At 40.9% G+C, this 24852-nt stretch overlaps 1 protein-coding gene and 1 long non-coding RNA gene across 2 annotated transcripts in view; one reads left to right on the forward strand and one right to left on the reverse strand.

Moving 5' to 3' along the window:
* The window catches only part of LOC117522572 (amyloid beta A4 precursor protein-binding family B member 1-interacting protein-like), a 109121-nt gene that overhangs the window by 5028 nt on the left and 79241 nt on the right, over positions 1-24852 (forward strand). Inside the window, exon 2 of the mRNA XM_034184005.1 lies at positions 17117-17176. Coding sequence (XP_034039896.1) covers positions 17117-17176 — 60 coding nt within the window. The remainder of the gene's footprint in view (positions 1-17116; positions 17177-24852) is intronic.
* On the reverse strand, positions 267-24824 carry LOC117522573. The gene is made up of 4 exons (XR_004564248.1): positions 24709-24824; positions 18843-18854; positions 18403-18404; positions 267-277 (listed from the first exon to the last, which is right to left on the reverse strand). It is a non-coding gene; the product is annotated as an uncharacterized LOC117522573 (long non-coding RNA).

The following is a 24852-nucleotide window of genomic DNA, read 5'->3' on the forward strand; positions in this document are numbered from 1 at the left end:
TAGCACAGAACCTTGTGGAACTCCATAATTAACCTTAGTCTGTGAAGAAGATTCCCCATTTACATGAACAAATTGTAATCTATTAGATAAATATGATTCAAACCACCGCAGCACAGTGCCTTTAATACCTATGGCATGCTCTAATCTCTGTAATAAAAGTTTATGGTCAACAGTATCAAAAGCAGCACTGAGGTCTAACAGAACAAGCACAGAGATGAGTCCACTGTCTGAGGCCATAAGAAGATCATTTGTAACCTTCACTAATGCTGTTTCTGTACTATGATGAATTCTAAAACCTGACTGAAACTCTTCAAATAGACCATTCCTCTGCAGATGATCAGTTAGCTGTTTTACAACTACCCTTTCAAGAATTTGTGAGAGAAAAGGAAGGTTGGAGATTGGCCTATAATTAGCTAAGATAGCTAGGTCAAGTGATGGCTTTTTAAGTAATGGCTTAATTACTGCCACCTTAAAAGCCTGTGGTACATAGCCAACTAATAAAGATAGATTTATCATATTTAAGATCGAAGCATTAAATAATGGTAGGGCTTCCTTGAGCACCCTGGTAGGAATGGGGTCTAATAGACATGTTGATAGTTTGGATGAAGTAACTAATGAAAATAACTCAGACAGAACAATCGGAGAGAAAGAGTCTAACCAAATACCGGCATCACTGAAAGCAGCCAAAGATAACGATGCATCTTTGGGATGGTTATGAGTAATTTTTTGTCTAATAGTTAAAATTTTATTAGCAAAGAAAGTCATGAAGTCATTACTAGTTAAAGTTAAAGGAATACTCGGCTCAATAGAGCTCTGACTCTTTGTCAGCCTGGCTACAGTGCTAAAAAGAAACCTGGGGTTGTTCTTATTTTCTTCAATTAGTGATGAGTAGTAAGATGTCCTAGCTTTACGGAGGGCTTTTTTATAGAGCAACAGACTCTTTTTCTAGGCTAAGTGAAGATCTTCTAAATTAGTGAGACGCCATTTCCTCTCCAACTTACGGGTTATCTGCTTTAAGCTGCGAGTTTGTGAGTTATACCACGGAGTCAGGCACTTCTGATTTAAAGCTCTCTTTTTCAGAGGAGCTACAGCATCCAAAGTTGTCTTCAATGAGGATGTAAAACTACTGACGAGATACTCTATCTCACTTACAGAGTTTAGGTAGCTACTCTGCACTGTGTTGGTATATGGCATTAGAGAACATAAAGAAGGAATCATATCCTTAAACCTAGTTACAGCGCTTTCTGAAAGACTTCTAGTGTAATGAAACTTATTCCCCACTGCTGGGTAGTCCATCAGAGTAAATGTAAATGTTATTAAGAAATGATCAGACAGAAGGGAGTTTTCAGGGAATACTGTTAAGTCTTCAATTTCCATACCATAAGTCAGAACAAGATCTAAGATATGATTAAAGTGGTGGGTGGACTTATTTACATTTTGAGCAAAGCCAATTGAGTGTTATATGGCTGGGGGGGCCTGGCTGCCGGTTTGTTTCTGTTTTTTGGTTTTCCTCCCAGGTGGCTTGCGTTTGGGACTGAGTGGCTGTGTTGCTGAGGCTGTCAGGACCTCACCCTGATCACCTGCGACTCGTCAGGACTCACAGCTGTGGTGCATCTGGATGGATTGGAACATGTTGGCATTTAAGACTGGAGTGCACAGTGTGTATTTGCCAGAGACTCGACCTTGTGACCAGACGGGTGAGATCGTTGTCTCGGGAGCCATCTCATCAGCAGCGGATGCTGAGAACGTCCAGGTTTGATGCACAGTCTGTGAAAGAGGAGGGGGTGAGGTCTCACGCTCGTCAGCACACTTCCTGAGGTACGTTAGATTTTGTGACTAACAGTTATACAGTCAGTAAATGTGGTGTCCCTCACACCTTATTGTATTGAGCTGTTTGTTAGTCATGTATCAGCTTCCACTGCAGTGGAGTTTTGTGAACGGGATGTTCCATGCCTGCAGGTTGGGAAGCTGATCAGTAATCAAGCCAGGAAGTGTTTGCTGTTTGTACACCTTTAAGTGTTCTGTGTGTAGAGTGTGGACTCACATAATGGTTCCTTCTTTCACAGACTCGGTTGTTGCGGCCACCTGGGGGGTGTCGGCGGGGTCCTTGGGTCCGAAACAGCTTCTGGCTCCGGACCGTTAGCGCTGCTGGGAGCGCACCACGCCAGGCCGCACCTTTTGTTATTATCACTGTTATGTATTAAATTCTGTTAGCCTTTGTACCGTGCTCTGCTTATTTTATACTAGGTCCTTCAAACGCTGGTCGGTTCTCCGAGCTGCGTCCGACACATAACAGTAGTCTCTGGCCAAACATCACGGACCCAGCGGTAGCAGAGACGGTAACGCGCCGGGAAGGCGGCAGCTGTCGTTCAGTGGTTATCCGGATCAGTTGCGGGGCTCTCCGCCCGGAAGGTGCGTGTTTGAGACCCATTACTGGCTACTGATTTGTGCTCTCTTGCAGCCGTGTTCCTGTGTTGTGCCTTATCCGTGGGTCGTGGTGGAGTGTGACTGGCGACGGCTTCGCGTCACGCTCCGACCGGATAAGAGGTTTAAACGGGAGCTGCAAGAGTGCGTTTGTAATGGGTTCACGCGCACGGCGGAGCTCTGTTAGCACGGGTTGCTGGGCTTCCTGTGTTACAGTCGTAGCCCCGTTTCCCCGGATAAAGGTAACTTCTGCGTCTGTTGTATCAGCTCCGGCGTTATTTAGTTGAGCACATTTTGGTTGTGTGTTGCACTCAGCTGCGCACATAAAAGCAGCTCGTTTGTTTTTTCTGTCGCCAAAGGGGTTTTTTCATTTTTAGCACTCTGGCTCCCCCTTGTGGTGACTGAATCACGTTACCGTCAAGCTCTTGAGTAGGAACAGGTGTGTTCCATTTGGTTGAGCTTGACGGTATAACTCACTGATTTGTTTTGTGTTAATTCATTTTGTGTGGGTGTTTTTTGAGTTGGTTTTTGTGTGGGATTTTATTTTTTTGTTGTCCACTATTTGTCTGGGGTTGTGACCCTGCAGCCTGTCTGACAAGAACAAAAAAAAAAAGGACCCAAACAACTGTGTGTTGGTCTGTTTGTTTTTTCTTTTATTTCTTTTTGTTTCACATCCCCAGGGTTAGATGGAACGGTCCCCTGGGGGGTGATGGGGTGGTACTTGGGTTGTTTTTTCTCTTTGTTTTTTGTTATGCCCTCTCTTCTCCTCTGACTCCAGCCGGGTGTGCCGTAGTGTCGGCATTGCTGGAGGGGTGCAGTTAGGTTGTGCTGGGCGTTTCCCAGGTAGCCTCTGCACCCGGGAGGGGAGGGGGGGGGTTGGGGTGTCTTTTTGTTTCCCCCCCCAGTTTCCGCCCTCAGGGTTTGACTGTGGTGTCCTCTGGGGGGGAAAGGGCGTTGGGTCCATCTAGCCGTGGACGGCCGGGGCTGGGTCCATTGGTCGTGGGGGGAGGCGTCTCCTGGGGTTGACGAGTGGTCCTCTGGGAGGCGCTGGTGGTCCCCGTGGGTGACGTTGGATCCCAGAGGGACCTCGGCCGTGGTTATTACTCCTGGAGCTGGCGGGTGGCCCTCTGGGGGGTGTTGGTCCCTACGTGTCGTTTGGGGGGAGGAGGGGGGTATTTTGGCATTTTTGTTTGTGAGCTCGAGTTTGGGTTTTTCTTTTCTCCCCTTCCCTGGGGTTTGATGGAACGGTCCTCTGGGGGGGGGTATTTTGGCATTTGTGTTTGTGAGCTCAAGTTTAGGTTTTTCTTTTCTCCCCTTCCCTGGGGTTTGATGGAGCGGTCCTCTGGGGGGGGGGGGGGGGGTGTTTTGGTGTTTTTGTTTGTGGGCTTGGGTTTGGGTTGTTTTTCCTTTCTCCCCTTCCCTGGGGTTTGATGGGACGGTCCCCTGGGGAGGGGGGGGGGTGTTTTGGTTGTTTTGTTTTATGACTAATCACACATGTTTGGATAAAGGCTGACCGCACAGGTGTAAGGACTCCTGGCCACACCTGTGCTAAGAGACTGTCAGAAACAAGGGCGAAGATGCAGCCAGTTCAACCAGTCTGTTGGAGGAGGAACGCAGACGCGGTTTCCAGCCATGGTCCCTGGAGGGGGGTGTTTCTCCTGGGCCAGGTGTGTGTGGTCGCCGGGAGGCTTCCCGTGAGGGTGGGGTACTGTTATATGGCTGGGGGGGCCTGGCTGCCGGTTTGTTTCTGTTTTTTGGTTTTCCTCCCAGGTGGCTTGCGTTGGGACTGAGTGGCTGTGTTGCTGAGGCTGTCAGGACCTCACCCTGATCACCTGCGACTCGTCAGGACTCACAGCTGTGGTGCATCTGGATGGATTGGAACATGTTGGCATTTAAGACTGGAGTGCACAGTGTGTATTTGCCAGAGACTCGACCTTGTGACCAGACGGGTGAGATTGTCGTCTCGGGAGCCATCTCATCAGCAGCGGATGCTGAGAACATCCAGGTTTGATGCACAGTCTGTGAAAGAGGAGGGGGTGAGGTCTCACGCTCGTCAGCACACTTCCTGAGGTACGTTAGATTTTGTGACTAACAGTTATACAGTCAGTAAATGTGGTGTCCCTCACACCTTATTGTATTGAGCTGTTTGTTAGTCATGTATCAGCTTCCACTGCAGTGGAGTTTTGTGAACGGGATGTTCCATGCCTGCAGGTTTGGAAGCTGATCAGTAATCAAGCCAGGAAGTGTTTGCTGTTTGTACACCTTTAAGTGTTCTGTGTGTAGAGTGTGGACTCACATAATGGTTCCTTCTTTCACAGACTCGGTTGTTGCGGCCACCTGGGGGGTGTCGGCGGGGTCCTTGGGTCCGAAACAGCTTCTGGCTCCGGACCGTTAGCGCTGCTGGGAGCGCACCACGCCAGGCCGCACCTTTTGTTATTATCACTGTTATGTATTAAATTCTGTTAGCCTTTGTACCGTGCTCTGCTTATTTTATACTGGGTCCTTCAAACGCTGGTCGGTTCTCCGAGCTGCGTCCGACACATAACATTGAGTCTAATAATAGATTAAATGTAGTGTTGAGGCTGTCATTCTCAGCATCTGTGTGGATGTTAAAATCGCCCACTATAATTATCTTATCTGAGCTAAGCACTAAGTCAGACAAAAGGTCTGAAAATTCACAGAGAAACTCACAGTAATGACCAAGTGGACGATAGATAACAACAAATAAAACTGGTTTTTGGGACTCCCAATTTGGATGGACAAGACAAGTCAAGCTTTCAAATGAATTAAAGCTCTGTCTGGGTTTTTGATTAATTAATAAGTTGGAATGGAAGATTGCTGCTAATCCTCCGCCTCGGCCCGTGCTACGAGTATTCTGGCAGTTAGTGTGACTCGGGGATGTTGACTCATTTAAACTAACATATTCATCCTGCTGTAACCAGGTTTCTGTAAGGCAGAATAAATCAATATGTTGATCAATTATTATATCATTTACTAACAGGGACTTAGAAGAGAGAGACCTAATGTTTAATAGACCACATTTAACTGTTTTAGTCTGTGGTGCAGTTGAAGGTGCTATATTATTTTTTTTCTTCACATCTGTCTACCTGTTTCCCGTCTGCCTGTCCACCTGTCTGCCCGCCTGACTCCCGTCTGTGTCTCCACCTGTCTGTCAGCCTCTGTCCCCTTCTTCACATCTGTCTGTTTCCCGTCTGCCTGTCCACCTGTCTGCCCGCCTGACTCTCGTCTGTGTCTCCACCTGTCTGTCAGCCTCTGTCCCCATCTGTCTGTCTGCCTGTTTCCTGTCTGTCTGTCCACCTGTCTACCCTCCTGGCTCACTTCTGCGTCTCCACCTGTCTGTCTGTCTCTTTCCCATCTGTCTGTATGCCTGTCCACCTGTCTGCCTGCCTGTCTCCCATCTGTGTCAGCCTCTGTGCTCATCTTGTCTGGCAGTTTCCCATCTGCCTGTCTTCCTTTCTGTCCCCCTGTCTCCTGTCTGTGTCTCCACCTGTCTGTCCATCTCTGTCCCCATCTGTCTACCCACCTGTCTTCCATCTACATCTCCACCTGTCTGTCTGCTCTGTTCCCATCTGTCTGTATGCCTGTTTCCCGTCTGCCTGTCCATCTGTCTGTATGCCTGTTTCCTGTCTGTCTGCCCACCTGTCTTCCGTCTACGTCTCCACCTGTCTGTCTGCTCTGTCTCCATCTGTCTGTATGCCTGTTTCCCATCTGTCTCTCCACCTGTCTGTCCCCCCTGTGCCCATCTGTCTGTCTGTCTGTCTGTTGATGTGTGAGACCACAGTGGGAGAGGGCAGCAACAATCTGACGTGCGTTGTGAGAATGTGGAATTCATAAACAAATGTGGTTTTGAAATGCTGCCTTTGATGACTACAGTTCATCGGCAGTTAATCCTGAAAATGGAACGTGTTACATGAGACGAAAATGTTATGGAAACAGAAGTTTGTGTTTACGTTCCCATATGTCAAGCTCATGGTCTGCATTCAAAAAATTTCACTTCCATATGGAAGCAATACTTTCTCCTCTGCTCTCCTTACCTCTCTTCCCCTTTTACCACCGCAGCGTAAGAGGTTGTTTGCCGCTCAGCATAAACACAGAATGAGACCAACAACACAAATTGTTATATGTCTCTGCTTTCATGAATGTGGATAAAGAGTACGAAAAAGCAAAAACACCAACAAAAGCCAAAAATACTCTAAATTCATGAAAGTCTGGAGCACTGCATACAGATACACTGTATACACAACATGCTCTTTGTGATGCTCCAGCTGTAGCTTAGATGTGTAAAATATTTCAGTGTAATGTTAAACACAACCAAACATGTCTGCTGAGCTCGCCAGATGTTGACGTACCCTTTGTCAGATATAGCTGCATAAAAATCAGCCTAGCTGTTTGCCGTTCCACTCTGAATCATTGACAAACAAGACTTCCAGACGACTGCAGTGCCGCCAGCTAATGTTCAGCTTATATAGAGGGTTTGACTCAGAGTTCTTCCTGGACTCAGTAAGGGTTTATCTGAGCTGCTCTTTGGAAAGCGATACAAGTAATACAAAGAAGAAAATTCAATATACTAGGCCCTGAGGTCCATTGGTGTTGGTACAGTAGTGTTCAGAATAATAGTAGTGCTATGTGACTAAAAAGATTAATCCAGGTTTTGAGTATAGTTCTTATTGTTACATGGGAAACAAGGTACCAGTAGATTCAGTAGATTCTCACAAATCCAACAAGACCAAGCATTCATGATATGCACACTCTTAAGGCTATGAAATTGGGCTATTAGTAAAAAAAAAGTAGAAAAGGGGGTGTTCACAATAATAGTAGCATCTGCTGTTGACGCTACAAACTCAAAACTGTTATGTTCAAACTGCTTTTTTAGTAATCCTGTGAATCACTAAACTAGTATTTAGTTGTATAACCACAGTTTTTCATGATTTTTTCACATCTGCGAGGCATTAATTTTGTTGGTTTGGAACCAAGATTTTGCCCATTTACTAGTGTGCTTGGGGTCATTGTCTTGTTGAAACACCCATTTCAAGGGCATGTCATCTTCAGCATAAGGCAACATGACCTCTTCAAGTATCTTGACATATCCAAACTGATCCATGATACCTGGTATGCGATATATAGGCCCAACACCATAGTAGGAGAAACATGCCCATATCATGATGCTTGCACGACCACGCTTCACTGTCTTCACTGTGAACTGTGACTTGAATTCAGAGTTTGAGGGTTGTCTCACAAACTGTCTGTGGCCCTTGGACCCAAAAAGAACAATTATACTCCCATCAGTCCACAAAATATTCCTCCATTTCTCTTTAGGCCAGTTGATGTGTTCTTTGGCAAATTGTAACCTCTTCTGCACATGTCTTTTATTTAACAGAGGGACTTTGCGGGGGATTCTTGCAAATAAATTAGCTTCACACAGGCGTCTTCTAACTGTCACAGCACTTACAGGTAACTCCAGACTGTCTTTGATCATCCTGGAGCTGATCAATGGGTGAGCCTTTGCCATTCTGGTTATTCTTCTATCCATTTGATGGTGGTTTTCCATTTCTTCCACGCGTCTCTGTTTTTTTTTTTTTTTTTTTTCATTTTAAAGCATTGGAGATCATTGTAGATGAACAGCGTATAATTTTTTGCACCTGTGTATACGTTTTCCCCTCTCCAATCAACTTTTTAATCAAACTACGCTGTTCTTCTGAACAGTGTCTTGAACGTCCCATTTTCCTCAGGCTTTCAAAGAGAAAAGCATATTCAACAGGTGCTGGCTTCATCCTTACATAGGGGACACTTGACTCATACCTGTTTGTTCCACAAAATTGACGAACTCACTGACTGAATGCCACACTACTATTATTGTGAACACCCCCTTTTCTACTTTTTTTTTACTAATAGCCGAATTTCATAGCCTTAAGAGTGTGCATATCATGAATGCTTGGTCTTGTTGGATTTGTGAGAATCTACTGAATCTACTGGTACCTTGTTTCCCATGTAACAATAAGAAATACACTCAAAATCTGGATTAATCTTTTTAGTCACATAGCACTACTATTATTCTGAACACTACTGTATTTATCAGCATGTCGTGAACAGGATGAAAATGTGCCACTCCTCGTGGGTGGGATGCCAGTCCATTGTGGGATACGTCTCCAGCCAAGCCCAGTACCCACTTACAGTTGAGTGGACTGGGACAATGCAGATGAACTGTCTTGTCCAAGGATGCAGACAGGTAGCGTAATCGGGAATTGCGCGGCCTCAACTTTCTATAAAGTCTGGGTCTTTTAGTGAAGCTTAGTGCTAATGGCCGGCAATCACTTAAGTATTTCTTCTGCTTTTCTTGTTGCTTAATGCTGACAAATTACACTGTATTTGTTGTCTTTCTGATGCCTGATTCTGTTTTTTCTCTGTTTGAGGTGTGGCTCCATCCAGAGATGGGAGTCAAGTCTACTTCTGGAACCCTCCTGTCCTGTGCATGGCAAAATTTCCTGTATATTTGTTTTGTAAGTTGTGTTGGTAGCATGGCCCAAGCAGAGGGTCGCCCCTTTGAGTCTGCTCTGCTTGAGGTTTCTTCCTCAAATCGTCAAAAGGAGTTTTTCCTTACCATTGTCACCTGTGTGCTTGCTCTGGGGGTTGGTAAGGTTAGACCTTACTTGTGTGAAGCATCTTGAGGCAACTTTGTTGTGATTTGGCGCTATATAAATGAAAATAAATTGAAATCCATTATGTCAGCCAGCTCTCTCCCTTTACCAGTCATACTGCCAACATTCAAAGTCCGAGCTCTCGGTTTTCCTCTTCTCCCGCTGTCTCTGGACATGTTTTCCTCCTCTTCTTATTCTTCGCACAGAAGGTGCCCAATTTCCCCCGGCACTCTGTTGGCCAACAGAGTTTACCTGTTGTTTTTCGTTGTTTACCCGGGCCTCAGACAATCCAGTACAGAAATTCAATGTCTTATCTGCATCTTTAATTTTGGTGCATTTTACACCGGATGCCCTTACTGACACAACCCTCCTCATTTATCCGGGCTTGGAAACACCACTCAAGATGTACTGGATGCACACCCCATGTGACTGAGTTGATTATTATATCATTATTAAATTACTAAAATGTTCTTCTGTTTAATGTCTCTATGCAACTGCTTGTAATCCAAAAAATGAACCATCTGTCAAAACATGTTTAAAAATACTTTTATGTTTGAAGATTTTTTTTATTAAAAAAAAAACCAATGAATAATACATATTTAATGACCCTTAAAAATTGGAGTGAAAATCTGAGTCTTGCTGCCAATAAATGATTGTGCTCATCCATCTCTGTGCAAAGCAGCTTGAAACTGTATTACACTACACCTCTGAACCACATGTGGAATTCTTCATCCTGCAGAACTGCCAGATCCAGGCAGTTTATGAAAATATATGGTTACATTTTCAGCTTGTATGAAAACCTGTGCCAAAGCAAGATACAGATCCACTCCAGATCCAATGCCGCAACTCAGCATAAAACCCAAGAAACCAGTAGAAATACATTTAAATCAGCTACAACATCGCGTTTGATACATACATTATGTGCTTCCTTTGCAGGATTATTTTTGCTGTGCGCAAACAAATATAACTCAGTTATATTTGTTCAGTTTTTGTGTTAAAAGATCTTGAGAGAAGATACATATATTTAACATTAGTCATTTCAATTTTTTATCATAGTGTCAGCATTCGCATGATCAAGTACATTATAGCTAAACTAAGTTGTAAGAATACAGAAAATAAACAAAAAATATGAGTCTGTGCTTATAGTCAGGTTAACAATGCCAACAAAATTGAATTTTGTTCCAAATCTTGGTAGGTGAGTAAGCCTGTGCATTATGGAAATGTTAAACACGTCTGTGTTTATTAATTTTGCCCAAAATTCGAATGAAAATACATTACAAACCTGACTATTTAAAATTTGCATGGGAATTCGAATAAGTTTTGCAAATTATTGTAGGGTTTCAAACAAGTGAGCTCCCCTCTCCCAAAAAAAAAGTAATATTCATCCAGGAATTTAGTTGAATACTGGGAAAATTACAGTGATCAATGGGGCCAAAATGTTTTAAAATTAGGACGCCACCAGCAAAAGCAGAAGATACTTGCAATTTCAATAAGAAAGAAAAAAAAACATCTGCATCAATTCAACAGGAGATAGCTGCATCAAAAGAGAAAAGAAAAATCTTGCAATTTTTTTTTTTTTACTTGCAAACACAGAGAACTCAATCATGCATAACCTGCAGCACATGTAAACAACTAAGGTGATAATGTGTCTGCTAGTAAATTCACTCAAAACACAAGCCCTTCAGACACAGTAGAGGCTCTATCTCATGGAGCATTTAATATGTTTTCCTGCACAACCTTTTGTCATGTTGTTAGCATACCCTACAGATTAGTAATCATTTTTCAGTATCTATCTATAGTGGAGCAGATAACTGTTAGGACCCCTTCACACATAAGACGATTGAAGCTGACTAGCGCATGAAGGAGGAATTGCATGCCATTTGTGAAAAATCGGAGCTGTCTCCAATGCCTTGTATGTATGTACAGACATGATCGCATGGGGACACGGACAGCCAACGTCTGAGCGCACACAGCACAGGGAGTCGCCTGTCAGCTGATCGCATTGGAAATGATGGCTCAGTGCACACGACGTGTCACATTAAAAACACAGAGACCACCATCAGGACAATTATATAAATAATTATGACAATAACTACATATGCAATTACATACCAAATAACTAAAATGACTGACCACATAACACAGAAACAGAGAGTGACACATTGGTCTGGGCACTGAACGGACAGGGGGGCGTGGCTGACAACAGCAACAGATCTCTGCTCCTGGACGTCCCAGCTGAGGAACCTGTACCGTGTTTTGAAGGACCTGAACTTACAGCTTTCCTCCATGAGGCACATGTCTCTGCCTGCTGTCCTCATGTGGAAATACATAAAACATCTTTTGCCTTTGCACGAGCCTGTAGTGGCCGCACCACAGCACACCTCGCAGGCTGCGGGCCGGCCCAACACGCATGTCCATACATTGCCTAATTTCGCTTTTTTGAAAACATATGTTTATTTCCTTGTTGATTTTAAGCATTTCATACACCTATTATACGACAATGATTGTAGAGCAGTCGTAAAGTTTCTGTCTGTTAAACAGAGCTTTTGTAAATTGTAGGTTCAAATCACGTGAGTGGCATTTATGTTTTATTTAAACAGGGTTATTTATCTGCAGGGTTCCGTACTGGGTCCCCTTTTATTTATTTTTTATATCAACCCAGTGATTTTCATGATTTTCACTAATTATACACCAATATCTCATCTATCAGTCTCCAGTGATTGTATTAATTATTTATATACCTGGCTGGACATAATAAGACATAATGAGAGCATCCTGCTTCATTCATGTCATTGCATGACGTACAGGGTCATCTAGAGAGGAACAGACAGATCATACTTGTATTGTCCGCTTGATAAGAGGGATTCAATAAAATGTGGTGGTTTTTTTTATGGTGTGTGTGTGTTTTTTTTTTTTTTTCTCCACAGCAGAGGCATGATGTGGTGCAACACGTTCCAGTTGGTTTTTTGTTTTGTTTGTTTTTCTTCCACAACAGTAGCGCAATGTGGTGCAACATGTTCCATCTGCTCACACTGTGTTAATGCACTGTGTCCTGCACGCCTGTGTGACCGTGCTTCTCTCAAAACAGCAGGTGGAATGTTTTGTGGTTCCCCATTTCGTGTTTGGGTCACAGATTTTCTCCCGGTTTCTGCATCTTTCATGTTATGGGTGAAGGGGCCCTATAACAATCATTCATTTCTAGAAACAAGCACCAAATTCAACACAAATACTCCTTCGACATTACTCTTTTGAAAAAAACAATTGAACACTTGAATTTTCAATAGTCAGCCAGGTAATAATAATAATAAATTTAGTTTATAATGCACTTTACATTTGCAGTAAATGTCAAAGTGCTAGGCAGGGGTTAAATGAATAATTACACATGGGCCAAAATTAAAACATATTTCAATCATATTGAAAACTATACCACATTATTTATCTGATCTTGAAGATTCCAAAAAGGTATAGTTTTGACTATATGTAACTGAATGTTATGAGGTTATAGGGTAAAAACAACAAAAATTGTTGCAAATTTCAATTTCAGTTTGTACAAGGGTCAAGTTGCTCTAATTTTGGTAAAAAGTGATGCAAATTATTGTTTGAGTTAATAATGTTTTAAAAAGGAATAGTTTGCACCCTCTGTCATGCTTTGTTATTACGTTACGGGGTAACAGATATCACGCCATAGAATCCAGTGAACGTCAACATTGTTTGACCTTTACTTTGCAGACCAAGCATTCAACACAGTCAGAACTATTCCATTTATTAATGCTCGAAAGTCAAAAGAGTGAAAGCAGAAAAGTGTCAAATCACAGCCTTTCGTGTCTGATTTAACAGGTGCACCTCCAGGCTACGGGTCTGAGTCTGAGCACGCCTTGAAAAAAAAATAAACGGTCGGGCTTTTAAATCACAGAAATGACTCCAGTCCCACTTTCCTCAAATTGGCGAGTGTCAGAGCTGAACTTTAATTTGTTCCGCTGTTACTGTGCACGTCCACACTGCTCAGGGTGTTTAATGGATATACATTGCAATCGGATGGGACATTGTATCTCATGTGAGTGAAAATCCATTATATAAAATCTGATATACAAAATCCGTTATATACAGTGTTTATTACATGGGAAACAATACAAAACTTTGGGACTTTTTTGTCCGGTGACTGCGAATATCTGGTTTATATGATAACGGTTTAGGTGAGTTTTATTGTACATGGGAATGAACAATAAATTTACCTCTCAAAACTTTGACGATGAAGTCGCTTCCATCCCACATGGCTGACTTTATTTTATCAAATTTTTCTTCTGTTTGGATCTGAAGGGAATCTGTACATCTTGAAGCCCATGCTGTCTATTTTGCATCAAAATGCACGACAACCCAGCATTTTCGGGAAATAAATAAATAAAATAGCTGGATTTATATGCAGACAGATTAACAGCGAACGCTATTTTGGCCCCAAGATGGCACCACGAGTCACGTGACCATTTTGTTTTGGTTTGGTTTGGTTTGGGTTTTTTTGTTTTGTTTTTGGTTTTTTTTTTTGTTTGTTTTTTTCAACTCGTTTGAAAATAATTATTTATTTTCAATTTTCAATTCATGTCATTACTCTCTCAATTAAGGGACTCTAAGTAGGGGAGGCCAAGTGGATTGTGCTTAATTCATTGCAGTGTTAAAATTCTTTGCAGCCTAACAGCAGTAAAACGTCCGTGATGGCTGCACAAAATTAAAAGTGAAGCGGGGGGTCGGGGGTGGTTAAGGTTAGGGTTAGGGGTGGGAGTAGGGCTAGTAATAGTGAGTTAAAAAAAAGCTCCGTCACGAAAATTTAACTCAATTCGTCACGGGAGCACGAAAAAAATGCGAGACTGGGCTGGCTTCACACAAGTAAGGTCTAACCATACCAACCCCTAGAGCAAGCACACAGGCAACAGTGGTAAGGAAAAACTCCCTCAGGTGATACTGAGGAAGAAACCTCAAGCAGTCCAGACTCAAAGGGGTGACCCACTGCCTAGGTCATACTAATAAAAACATTTTTAACAATACAGAGGAACATCAATTTTTTTGAGAGTTATTAAGTCCATGCAGACGTCCATGACATCACCAGTTGGTTTGAGGGGAATTGGGTCTTCAGATCCCATCTTTGAGCATAGTCCATTTTGCGACTGCCATAATCGACTCTCATTTGCACTCATGGGTGTAGCCGCACAGGCATCAGCACCACAAGTAGGTATATTTCATCTTTATGAATTGATCATTAGAAAATCACATTTAAACATCAAACATTCTTCTTCTCCATCTCACTCTGTTCTCTGCCATGTCAACCACTTGCATGATCTCCATCATCATATCCATAAATAAACCTCTTCTTTGGCCTCCCTCTTCTCTTCTTGTCTGGTTACTCCATCTTCAGCATCCTTCTCCCTACGTATATACCTGAGTCCCTCCTCTGCACATGTCCAAAACAATCTCAATCAAAGTCTTTGACTTTCTCTCCAGACCACCCTACCTAAAATTTAGTCCAACTTGGAACAGTTTGAAGAAACTGGAATAATTTAAGTATCAAGAATTAATTTAATTTAATCAATTAAGATAAACATGACTGATAGGTTGCAACTGCATCAGTTGTACACCTATCAGCATGGTCCTTCATCAAACGTAGTTTGTACCATATTTTAATATTGGTTTCCTTCATCCAAGCACCATCAAGCCAGACCAAATTAGGGGTGGGGTGGGGAGTCATTCAGTTTTCACAGGGGGTCTAGACTTTAAATATGGTATGAAACAAAAGCATAGATTGTGATAAGTACATCAAGATTTGTAGAACTTGTGCTTTGACACAAAAGGCACATAGCGCTCTATGCAAGTGTGGATGGCCATTGGGGAAGTACCGTGGTAGTCTGATCCCCCCCCCCCCACCCCTACTAGGATAGTCCCCTGCCTTCACTGCATTATGCATCATTTCAGAGCATCAACAGTGATTTACCAATATCACCTCATTTCTGCTTAAAACTGCACCCCAGTCATCATCTATCTCAGCGACAGATCTCTGAAGCTTTTGTACAACAATCATTTTCACATAAATTCAGCTTTATTTCATGCTTGCATCGTCTCAGTGTTTTGTAGGATTGTGGAAACCACCAGCTTAGGTGCTTTTATTAATACAAAAAGGTTCCTAACCTTGACTTTGCAGACAATACTGTGGTCCTTGGTGATCAATGGATACTCTGATTGCAACAAGCTGAGTAAAGAATAAGAGTGTCTGGGTTTGCATTTGTCTGGCTCAGGCTACGATTCAGGCTTTCATGACTTCCTGGACTCAGCCATCAGAAAGTGTATCTGCCATGGGGTGAAAGTGTTAGAACTGTAGAACATTCACTTGTCTCCAACAGTGGCATTTATGTCTCGGATTGCGAGATGCTAGGAAATGAGAGATGCCAAGAAGAGTTTAGAAGTCATGAGATCATTGGACAGAGGGTTTTGGCAATACTGATATCTTTGCAGGAGAACAAAGGTTCAAGTCGTTAGGTTCCTTCTGTCTTAATGTACATTGTGAAACTTGGATGCTAACCAGTGACCTAAGCTGATCACTGGATGTCTTTGATGCCACGTCTCATCAGAGGATCCTTGAGTACTGCTGGAATGACTGTTACAAACAAACGGTTACTTTGGTATACTCAGCTGGATAGTATCACTTGCATTATGATGAAGCAAACATGTTAGCCATGTAGCACATTTCTCTGTGCATGGTCCAGCACATATGTGTCTCAGTTTTGAGGCGTATCCTTGGCTAGAGAAGGCCAACGATACACTTACACTTCACCTGTCTGTGGCAGATTGATGGCCACGTTCAAAAAATGAGAATGAACCAGATGTCTGCCTAGGTGTCATCCAGGACCTGGTGTGGTTCTGTGTTGTGTTGGATGTGGTGATGCATGGCACCGTTGCATGTTCCCAGAATGTAATTGGTTTTCTCAAAATGTTGAAGTTGAATTAATGTCTGCATCTTTACTGTGCAATTTTTTTATTTTGTTTGAAGAAATCAATTACTAAATTACAAACTATATTTGCCAAAAAAAAAAAAATACAACAACATCATATACAAGTAGTGATTATCATTGAATAATAAAATTTATCTTATAAACCTGATTAAATAAACATGATCTGAATTTCTAAAAAGAAAAGAATAAATGTGAGTTTAAAATTTAAATAAATGTATATTTTGAAAAGTATAAACTGGTTGCAAATTATTTATTATATCATTTATAAATGTTACATTTTAAGCAGATTTTCATTTCTGTGTTAAATTTTAGGTGTTTAAAATGTACTTCAAATTTTGAGCAGGAGTACTGTATAACAGATATTTAGATTGTTAACCCTCACTGTCATCTGGTGTCTTATAAAATCAAAACAGAAATAACAATTCAGTTTGTTTGTAAAATTACCATTGAAATGAATTTTATTGAGTGAGATTGTCTCCAGAACACAGACTCCACACTTAGAGAAGACTCATTTCAAACTACACTGTTTCAGCAATATTAAACATACTGAGTTCACTCAGCCCTCCTGTTTTTTTTATAAGTTGTGTTGTGTTCTTGGCACTGCTGTATGACTTTTGTACAGAAACATAAAGCCATTTTAAGCCCGCACACGCACATGCTGCTCTGTCACAGCACTGAAATTGAAAACTGCATCAGTAGGTCAGCTTGTGATATTGTTATAACTTTCTGTGGTTTCATGAAGCTTTGCATATGGTCTTCTGAAGCAACAACAGTCACATTTAGTGAACCACAGATGCACATATATTCATAGCGCAAACATGTTTGTTACATGTTTTCAAAGAAATGTTCACAGTAATTTCTCAAATTTAACAAATTCACAAATTTCATTTTAGAAAGTGAATTTGAAATCATTTCTAGACCTTTTTTTCAGTTCCTGGTACTGTGTCTGTAGTCTGTCTTATAATTTTGTTGTTGTTGTTGTTGTTGTTTTGTTTTGTATCCCAATAAACCCAACAAATGTCTGTCTTCTTTTGCCACATTCAGATGGAAGATGTTGACGCCATGTTCAGTCACCTACTGGGAGAGATTGACCAACTTACTCAGGTGAGTTTTTGAACTCTTTGGCCCTATCTTATTGACCTACACTGAAAAAAGTGAAACATCAGTGCACTTCATTCAAAGTACTTATTTACATTGGTCTGATGGAAAATTGTGATTTCCAGCTTAAATCTGCTGGAATCACTTTACCAAATCAAAAATATACATTGTGAAAAACTAAAAAAAAAAAATTAGCTGTAATAAATTACATCATTTTTTTAAGTTGATCCAAAGTATCATTTTTTTTCAGTGTATGAGTACACTCTCTATTGTTCAAACTAGGCTAGGCATGAAGATTACAATCTGCATTGGTGGTATATTTAGAATATGGCCCTTGCACTGAAGCAAGGTGTTACTGTTGGTACTGTTGACTATTGCTTCAGTTATAATTTATTTATGGACTTCCAAAATCACAGTTTCTTAGTGTGTTTCAAACTATCCACCATAAAAACCATGTGCACCCTGGTCAGAGTGCCGCTCTCGACGGAGCGACGACACACAGAATGTGTCTCTTCCCAGATGGATCACTTTCAGTGCAGCTTCTTGTTCTGACTTTAACACAAAGTTAACACTCAAGTCTTTCATCGCCAACTGTAAATGGTAATCAAAACATTGCAATCATATCTTTCTGAACTCGTCCGCATCAATCTCCATCGTGTCAATGTTTACAATGTTCTTGAGCAACAACAGGTGAAGATGCTCATAAACTTTAAGTTAATATTTATTATGGCCACTCTTAAAACTTCAGTTATCTTTATCATTTTATTACTGGTAAATTTTAGAAGAGATATACTCATTATCTCACAGGAATATATCACAATTATCTGGGAACTACCCTTTGTGCAGGAATTCATCAAGCACGTCGGCTGCAGGTGCGTACTAACACAGAATATCCAGAAACTGGACAGTTGTTCGGCCATAATGAGAGCATCCACTTTTAGCTTGTCATAAGCTAAGCTAGTGGCGCTCGTGAGAGTGTCAACCATGTGTTCTTGAGCCAAGGCTGGGAGAATGCATGGGGTTGTCTAAGCAGAAATGCAGGGACCCCAAGTCACATGGAGCCCAATATTTTTCTCCACAAAAATATAGCAAAACTACGCATATAATTACTTGAAGTAGTGAGTGTTATCACTGCACTCTAAAACATGCTGCTGCGTTTAGTTATGTCCACTTGCTACCTCTCTTTAACATAAAGAGCTCTTACAAGTTTTGGATGTTGAACTCAACTTTACAACTCAACTCAACTTGTAAAGTTGAGTTCAACATCCAAAACTTGTAACAGCTCTTTATGTTAAAGAGAGGTAGCAAGTGGATATAACTAAACACAGCAGCATGTTTTAGACTGTAGCAGCTAATAAGGCACGTGTACTGAAGCATTAGCAGAGCCCAGTGAATTGATACTGTCAAGTACAGGGATGGTTATTGATCACAAAATGAGGCCTCCTGAAACATTTGCTGTTTTTTCCAGCCCAGTCTCACATATTTTTCGTGCTCCCGTCACAAAATAATTCAAATTTTTATGATGTTTTTTTTTTTTTAAAACTCACTATTACTAACCCTACCCCTAATCTTAACCATATCCTAACGCTACTCCTTCCCCTAACCCTAACCATAACCAACCGACCCCCTCGCTTCACATTTAATTTTGTGCAGCCATCATGGAATGTATTACAATAAATTCATGCTCCCATGATGAACATTTTGCACTTTTGTGACAATATCACAAACTAATAGATTAATGTATATTTTGTGCTGGTGAATCACGACATGCCATGAGACTGAGGTTTTTTTTTCTGAGCCCACTAGATGGTGGTAATTTTTTTTTTTTTTTTTAAGAAATAGGTTCAACAGAAATTGAAATGAACCTTTTGTTTGTTGTTGTTGTTGTTGTTGTTTTACCACCATTTAATGGGCTGATTAAAAAAAATCAGCAATGCTTCATGAGTCTTTACATTGCCATCACTAAGGACATGTGGGGCATTCATTGACATTGCAGTCCTCCCTCATTTTACCCAGAAAAATGGGTCAAGGTCAACATGTCTGAACTAAGCAAGAGGGTTAGGAGATTAATTTATCTTTGATATTTTGGATGTGAGATGACTGGTGTTGACTGTTGCACAGTGAAGGCTATGGATGTACACACACATGCAAACAAGGATGGCCTATATCTTCATGAAGAGGGAAGACTTATGTCTTACTAATGCAATGTAAATAGTACACTGAAACTCTACTTGAATCCAGCACATACTGCTGCCCCCCCCCCCCCCCACTGGCATTGCCTTAATTCAGATGACGGACTGTTTCAAAGTTTAGCATACATAAACAATCAAATGTGTACGTGCGGTTGTTTTAATTCTGATGTGTGCCGTTATTACGTTTAACTAGTAATAATTGTGCATTAATTGCTGTGTATTTGTCTGAGGTAACTGGGTGTGAAATGAACTGCCCTTTTAGGGATCAGTAAAGTTGTCTGAATCTGAATCCACAGTGGAATGTAAAGCAACAGAATTACCCATTATACAGTGGGTATATATAATGTGTAAAATAATATATAATGAGTGGCCAAATATAATGTGTTGTAAAATGGGTTGTAAAAGACTGAGTTGAATCTGACCATTTTATCTTAGCAGGCAGGTTACCACAAAGAAAAGAAACACAATAAGAGATAAGCCCTGTAACCTGCTGACTTTATTTATCACTGCAAAAACTGATATCTAAGAAAGTAAAAAAGACTTGTTTAAAGAAAATTTGACTTATTTTTTGTCTAAATAGAAAAATAATCTTGCTGAATATTTTCTACATAAGAAAAAATGTCCAATTTTGGGAAAATGTTTGCTAGTTTTGAGAATTCTAACCAAGCATTTTTTTCTTACCCCATTGCCAGATTTTTTTGCTTAATACAAAACAATTTGGTTAGATTTAGGATTATTTGGCTTATTTTGAGAGGGGCAGTTTTTGCAGAGCTTTGGGTCATGATACCAAAAGGTGCATCAGGCTTTGCTGGATCTGCTGGATATAAAAGCAAGCAAATCTCTGATGAAAAGCAAAATTAAAATTGCATTTTAAAATGGATTACTCTGTGTATTAACTTAAACATTGTGAAATTATCACTGACACAGTTTATCAGCTGTGTAAATAACCGGACTAAATAAAATATAATGGAATGTGAAACCATATATTGAGCTGTGGGTTGTGTTGGATCCATAGACTGGATATACAGTAGGTTGGATCACAGGTCTTGCATTAATGGGTCAAGTTGTATCTGGAATTAATATATAGAAAAGCTGAGGTCAGACAGATTTGAAAAACATTTGGCCTGTGTAGGATTCTATTTTTCGTTGGTCAGGCAGATTTTATATTTCTTTAAATATCCTGTACATAATGCATTAATATTTTTCATCTTGATTCAGAGAAAGTGTGAAATCAGCTACATTCTTTTTGAAAACAATACATGATGAGCTGAGATTTTTCTTATCAGTGCTTTTGAAGCGTGAGTGAGACAAAAGTCTTGATCTTTACTTTTATTGGCTGATCAGACAAGGCAGTCTTTGTTTTTGAAAGAATTTTAAACAGAAAAATGTGGGGCAACACAGAGATGTGAAGTCATCACATCTGGATCAGACCACAGACGATCGCTGCAGATTTGTGCACATAAGCTGCACTTTCAGGCTTTGGCCAAGAAAAACCTTACACTCTTCTATCTGATGCAACCCTCATCTGTACAATCTGAACGACAGCCGTCACAAGAACGACACCAGCCTTCACCTCTACAACGGAAAGCATCATTCCTGTTTGAAGAACCGCACAGTGACGCCACTGAAAAAAACTGTTTCCCATGTTTGCAAGGAAATATGATGATGAAAGCGTTTATTCTCTCTCAGACTAGGCAACATAAGTAAAGTAAGTCCAGGTCCAGATTTGATTGGACACATACCCGGCATTTCCGTCTTGATTCAAAAAGGGGGAGAAGTATTTCTGATTTGAATCTTGGCAGTGTTGTTTCACCACCAACTCCAGCATGACGACGTGTTTACAGCTGCGGTTGTCAGGGTCCAACTACATTCTGGCAGGCAGAGTGGCAGGAGGACACTTCTGTAATGTAGTTAATCCAGTGGAAAGTTCCATAGCGTGTGTTGCTCATTACAGCCTCTATATTGTTCTTTTCCCTCTGTGGCACAGCCGTTCTACCAGACGCTTCAATTTTTGGCCTAATATAGGCTAATACTGTATTTAAACAAGAGCAATCAGAGATGTCTGACGTCCACCAATCTTGATCCAAATCACCTCCAAAATTCAGTGGAGTCTTTCATGCCCTAATATCTATATATCAGTGGTGCAAATTTGGTGAGAATCTATAAAGTTGTTTTGACGTAAACCTTCAAATCCTATAGAAAGTAAAATCTTGATCCAGAATCTGAATCCAGATCCGGATCACCTCCAAAATTCAGTGGAGTCTTCCAAGCCCTAATACAGTATCTATCTGTGGTGCAAATTTGGTGAGAATCCGTGAAGTTGTTTTGATGTAATCTTTCAAATCCTATAGAAAGAAAAATCTTGATCCAGAATCTGAATCCAGATCCGGATCACCTCCAACATTCAGTGGAGTCTTCCATGCCCTAATATCTATCTGTGGTGCAAATTTGGTGAGAATCTGTCAAGTCGTTTTGAAGTAATCCTTCAAAGACTATATGAAGGGAAATCTGGATGCAGAATCTTAATCTGGATCCAGATTTCCCTTCATATAGGCTTTACTGGAGTTTTCCGTGGCCTATTATATGTCCATGGTGAAAATTTGGTGAGATCCGTGAAGTAGTTTTGACGTAATTCTTCAAAGGCTATATAACATGAAACTTGATCCAGTATGTGGATGCGGATCCAGATCACCTCCAAAATTTAATGGAGTCTTCCATGGCCTAATATGTATCTGTGTTGAAAATTTAATCAAAATCTGTGAGGTAGGTTTCATGTAATCCTGCTAAAGGTAATCCTTCAAAGCCTATTCGGATCCGGATCTTGATCACACCAAAATTTAATGGAGTCTTCCTTGGTCTAATACCGATCTGTGGTGAAAATTTCATCAAAATCCATGCAGTAGACAGACAGACAAATAAATAAATACCGATGATTTTATTATGTCCTTGGTGGACGTAATAATATAGCACCATCCATAGGTGGGTGATTCTTAGACTACGGGCACTTATTATGTCCTTTGATCATATTGTATGAAAAACAGAAAAAAGGGGACATTTCACACTTTTATAGTTATCTTTACAATGAAAGTGTTTTAAGAAATTTGTTCTAGTAGTCTATGATGACTTTTTCACCTTTTTTCAGCATCATTATATGCAAATATTGCCGTTTTGTGCTTGTCCCACACCCAGACTTTTGATCTTCAATGATAAAAATGAATGGTAAAAAAAAACGTTTTTTCTAATGTTTTAAAATATCTCTGAATAAAATATCAGTAAAATAATCAAAACATAATTGGGGTATTCAATGTCATACAACTGTTGTGATTTTTTTAAACAAAATGTAGTTGTCCCACACTATTGCCGTAATTTCCACCACAACACTGTAATGTCCCTTTAAACAATGTTTCTGTGTAGGCTCTCAGTTGTCCAGGTGGTTTCCATAGTAGAGAAGCTTGAATCTTCAACTGGACTGGGTTGCTTGACGTGAGGACGTTTCGTTTCAAATCACAGAAGCTTCCTCAGCTAAAATTCTTGCTCTGGTAGTCTGACGTCTGTCTTGACTCTTGTAGAGAAGAATAAACTAAAGAATATTCTTCTCTACAAGAGTCAAGACAGACGTCAGACTACCAGAGCAAGAATTTTATCTGAGGAAGCTTCTGTGATTTGAAGCGAAACGTCCTCACGTCAAGCAACCCAGTCCAGTCGAAGATTCATGCTTCTCTACTATGTCCCTTTTAACAGTTTGTATGAAAGATTGATTGGGTAGTTTCTATGGAGATAAACAGTGACATCAGAGCACAAGTATATAGCGCCAAATCACAACAAACAGTTGCCCCAAGGCGCTTTATATTGTAAGGCAATGGTGTGGTGGAAATGTACATTTACAAGGCCAATAGTGCCCGTAGTTAAAGAATCACCCAGGTGTAGTTAAAGGGATGGCTGCATTGGCCAGTTACTCCCCTCACACAGCATATATTACCTTTAAAATATGTGGAAACCCAGTCAACAAGTGTCTTTCTTTGAAATGCATCTGATGGTCAAGTCAAGTCTGGGAGCATGTGCTGGTGTCACGTGTCACCATATCCATGACACAACCGAACCACTTTGGGTCCTGGATCGCAGTCACCCAGGGAGACAACTGGTTCATCCCCACTTTCAAAAGTAAACCATCTATCAGGCAGATGAAGTGTGGACATTTGCTTTGGCTTCTTCAGCCACTAGGGTCCTCAACACTGGAGCACCTATGTACTGGATCACACAAAGGGAAAGATGCAACACATGTTCAAGCTGATGCTTGCGCACAATACTCTTCATCGGAGTCTGCCTAAGTAACCACTTGCTTGACACAAAGTCATTCCAAGGATTCCTCCAAAGATCCCTGGTACCAAAGGCATCCAATCATTGCCTGAGGTCACTGGTCATCATCAAGGTCTCGTAATCATACAGTAAGACAGGAAGCACCAAGACCCTGTTCTCCTGCAAAGGTATCAGCATCACAAAACACCTCTGTCCAGTTACCTCATGACTCCTCCATAAGCTCTTCTCAGGCGTCTCCAGATCTCAAAGGCCAAACACGTAGAAACCTGAATGTCACTGCCAAGGAAAATGAATGTCTCCATAAGTTCAATACTTTTACCACATACAGATGCACTTCTGATGGCTGAGTCCAGGAAGTTGTTAAAAGCCTGAATCTTAGTCTCAATTCAGAACAATATTAAACCCAGATACTCTGATTCCTCATTCAGCTTCTCAACTGCTGCAGTCATTGTGTGTATTGATTCCACAAAGATCACCACATTGTCCACGAAGTCAAGATCAGTAAACCTTTCATCACCAACAAAAGCACCCAAGTCACTGGTTTCTACAACCCTACCCAACACCCAGTCCATGTAAGCATTGAACAGTGTAACAACACAAATACATCCCTGATGAACAGCAGCCTTCGCTGGGAAAAAAATTGAGTCTTTGCTCCTGCTCTGTACAGCACTCACAGTATCTGTGTACAGACTGGCTATGATGTCAAGTAACTTCTTGGGGATTTGATGAATTTTCAGGATGTCCCAAAAAGAAGCCTGGCAAACCCAATCAAATGCTTTTAAATGATGTTAAAATGTTTTATTCATACTATGGAGCTGGGCTACCAATATGCAGACCTCACATGTATCTAAATACTCACTATACCAGAAGTAAGCAAGCAACTATTAGGGACACAATTCCACTGTCATCTTACCTGTCCGTTGATCTGCACAGTAATATCACCAGTGTAAAACTAACACTGTTTTTCAATGTTTGCAGAAAAATTTATTTGCTAAGAAATTTTGAACAGGTTCAAAATTTATTTGCAACAAGAAATATTGTTTTGCAACCCTAAAAACTGTTTGCAAACTGTTTTGCAACCTTTTACGAACCCTGACAAAACCCAAAATTTGCTTTGTTTGTCAGCATTCCCCGTTCCCTGAGATATGAGTTTAACTGCAACCAGTGGTGGGC

This window comes from Thalassophryne amazonica, chromosome 12, assembly GCF_902500255.1.
Source record: "Thalassophryne amazonica chromosome 12, fThaAma1.1, whole genome shotgun sequence".
NCBI classification, from domain to species: Eukaryota; Metazoa; Chordata; class Actinopteri; order Batrachoidiformes; family Batrachoididae; genus Thalassophryne; species Thalassophryne amazonica.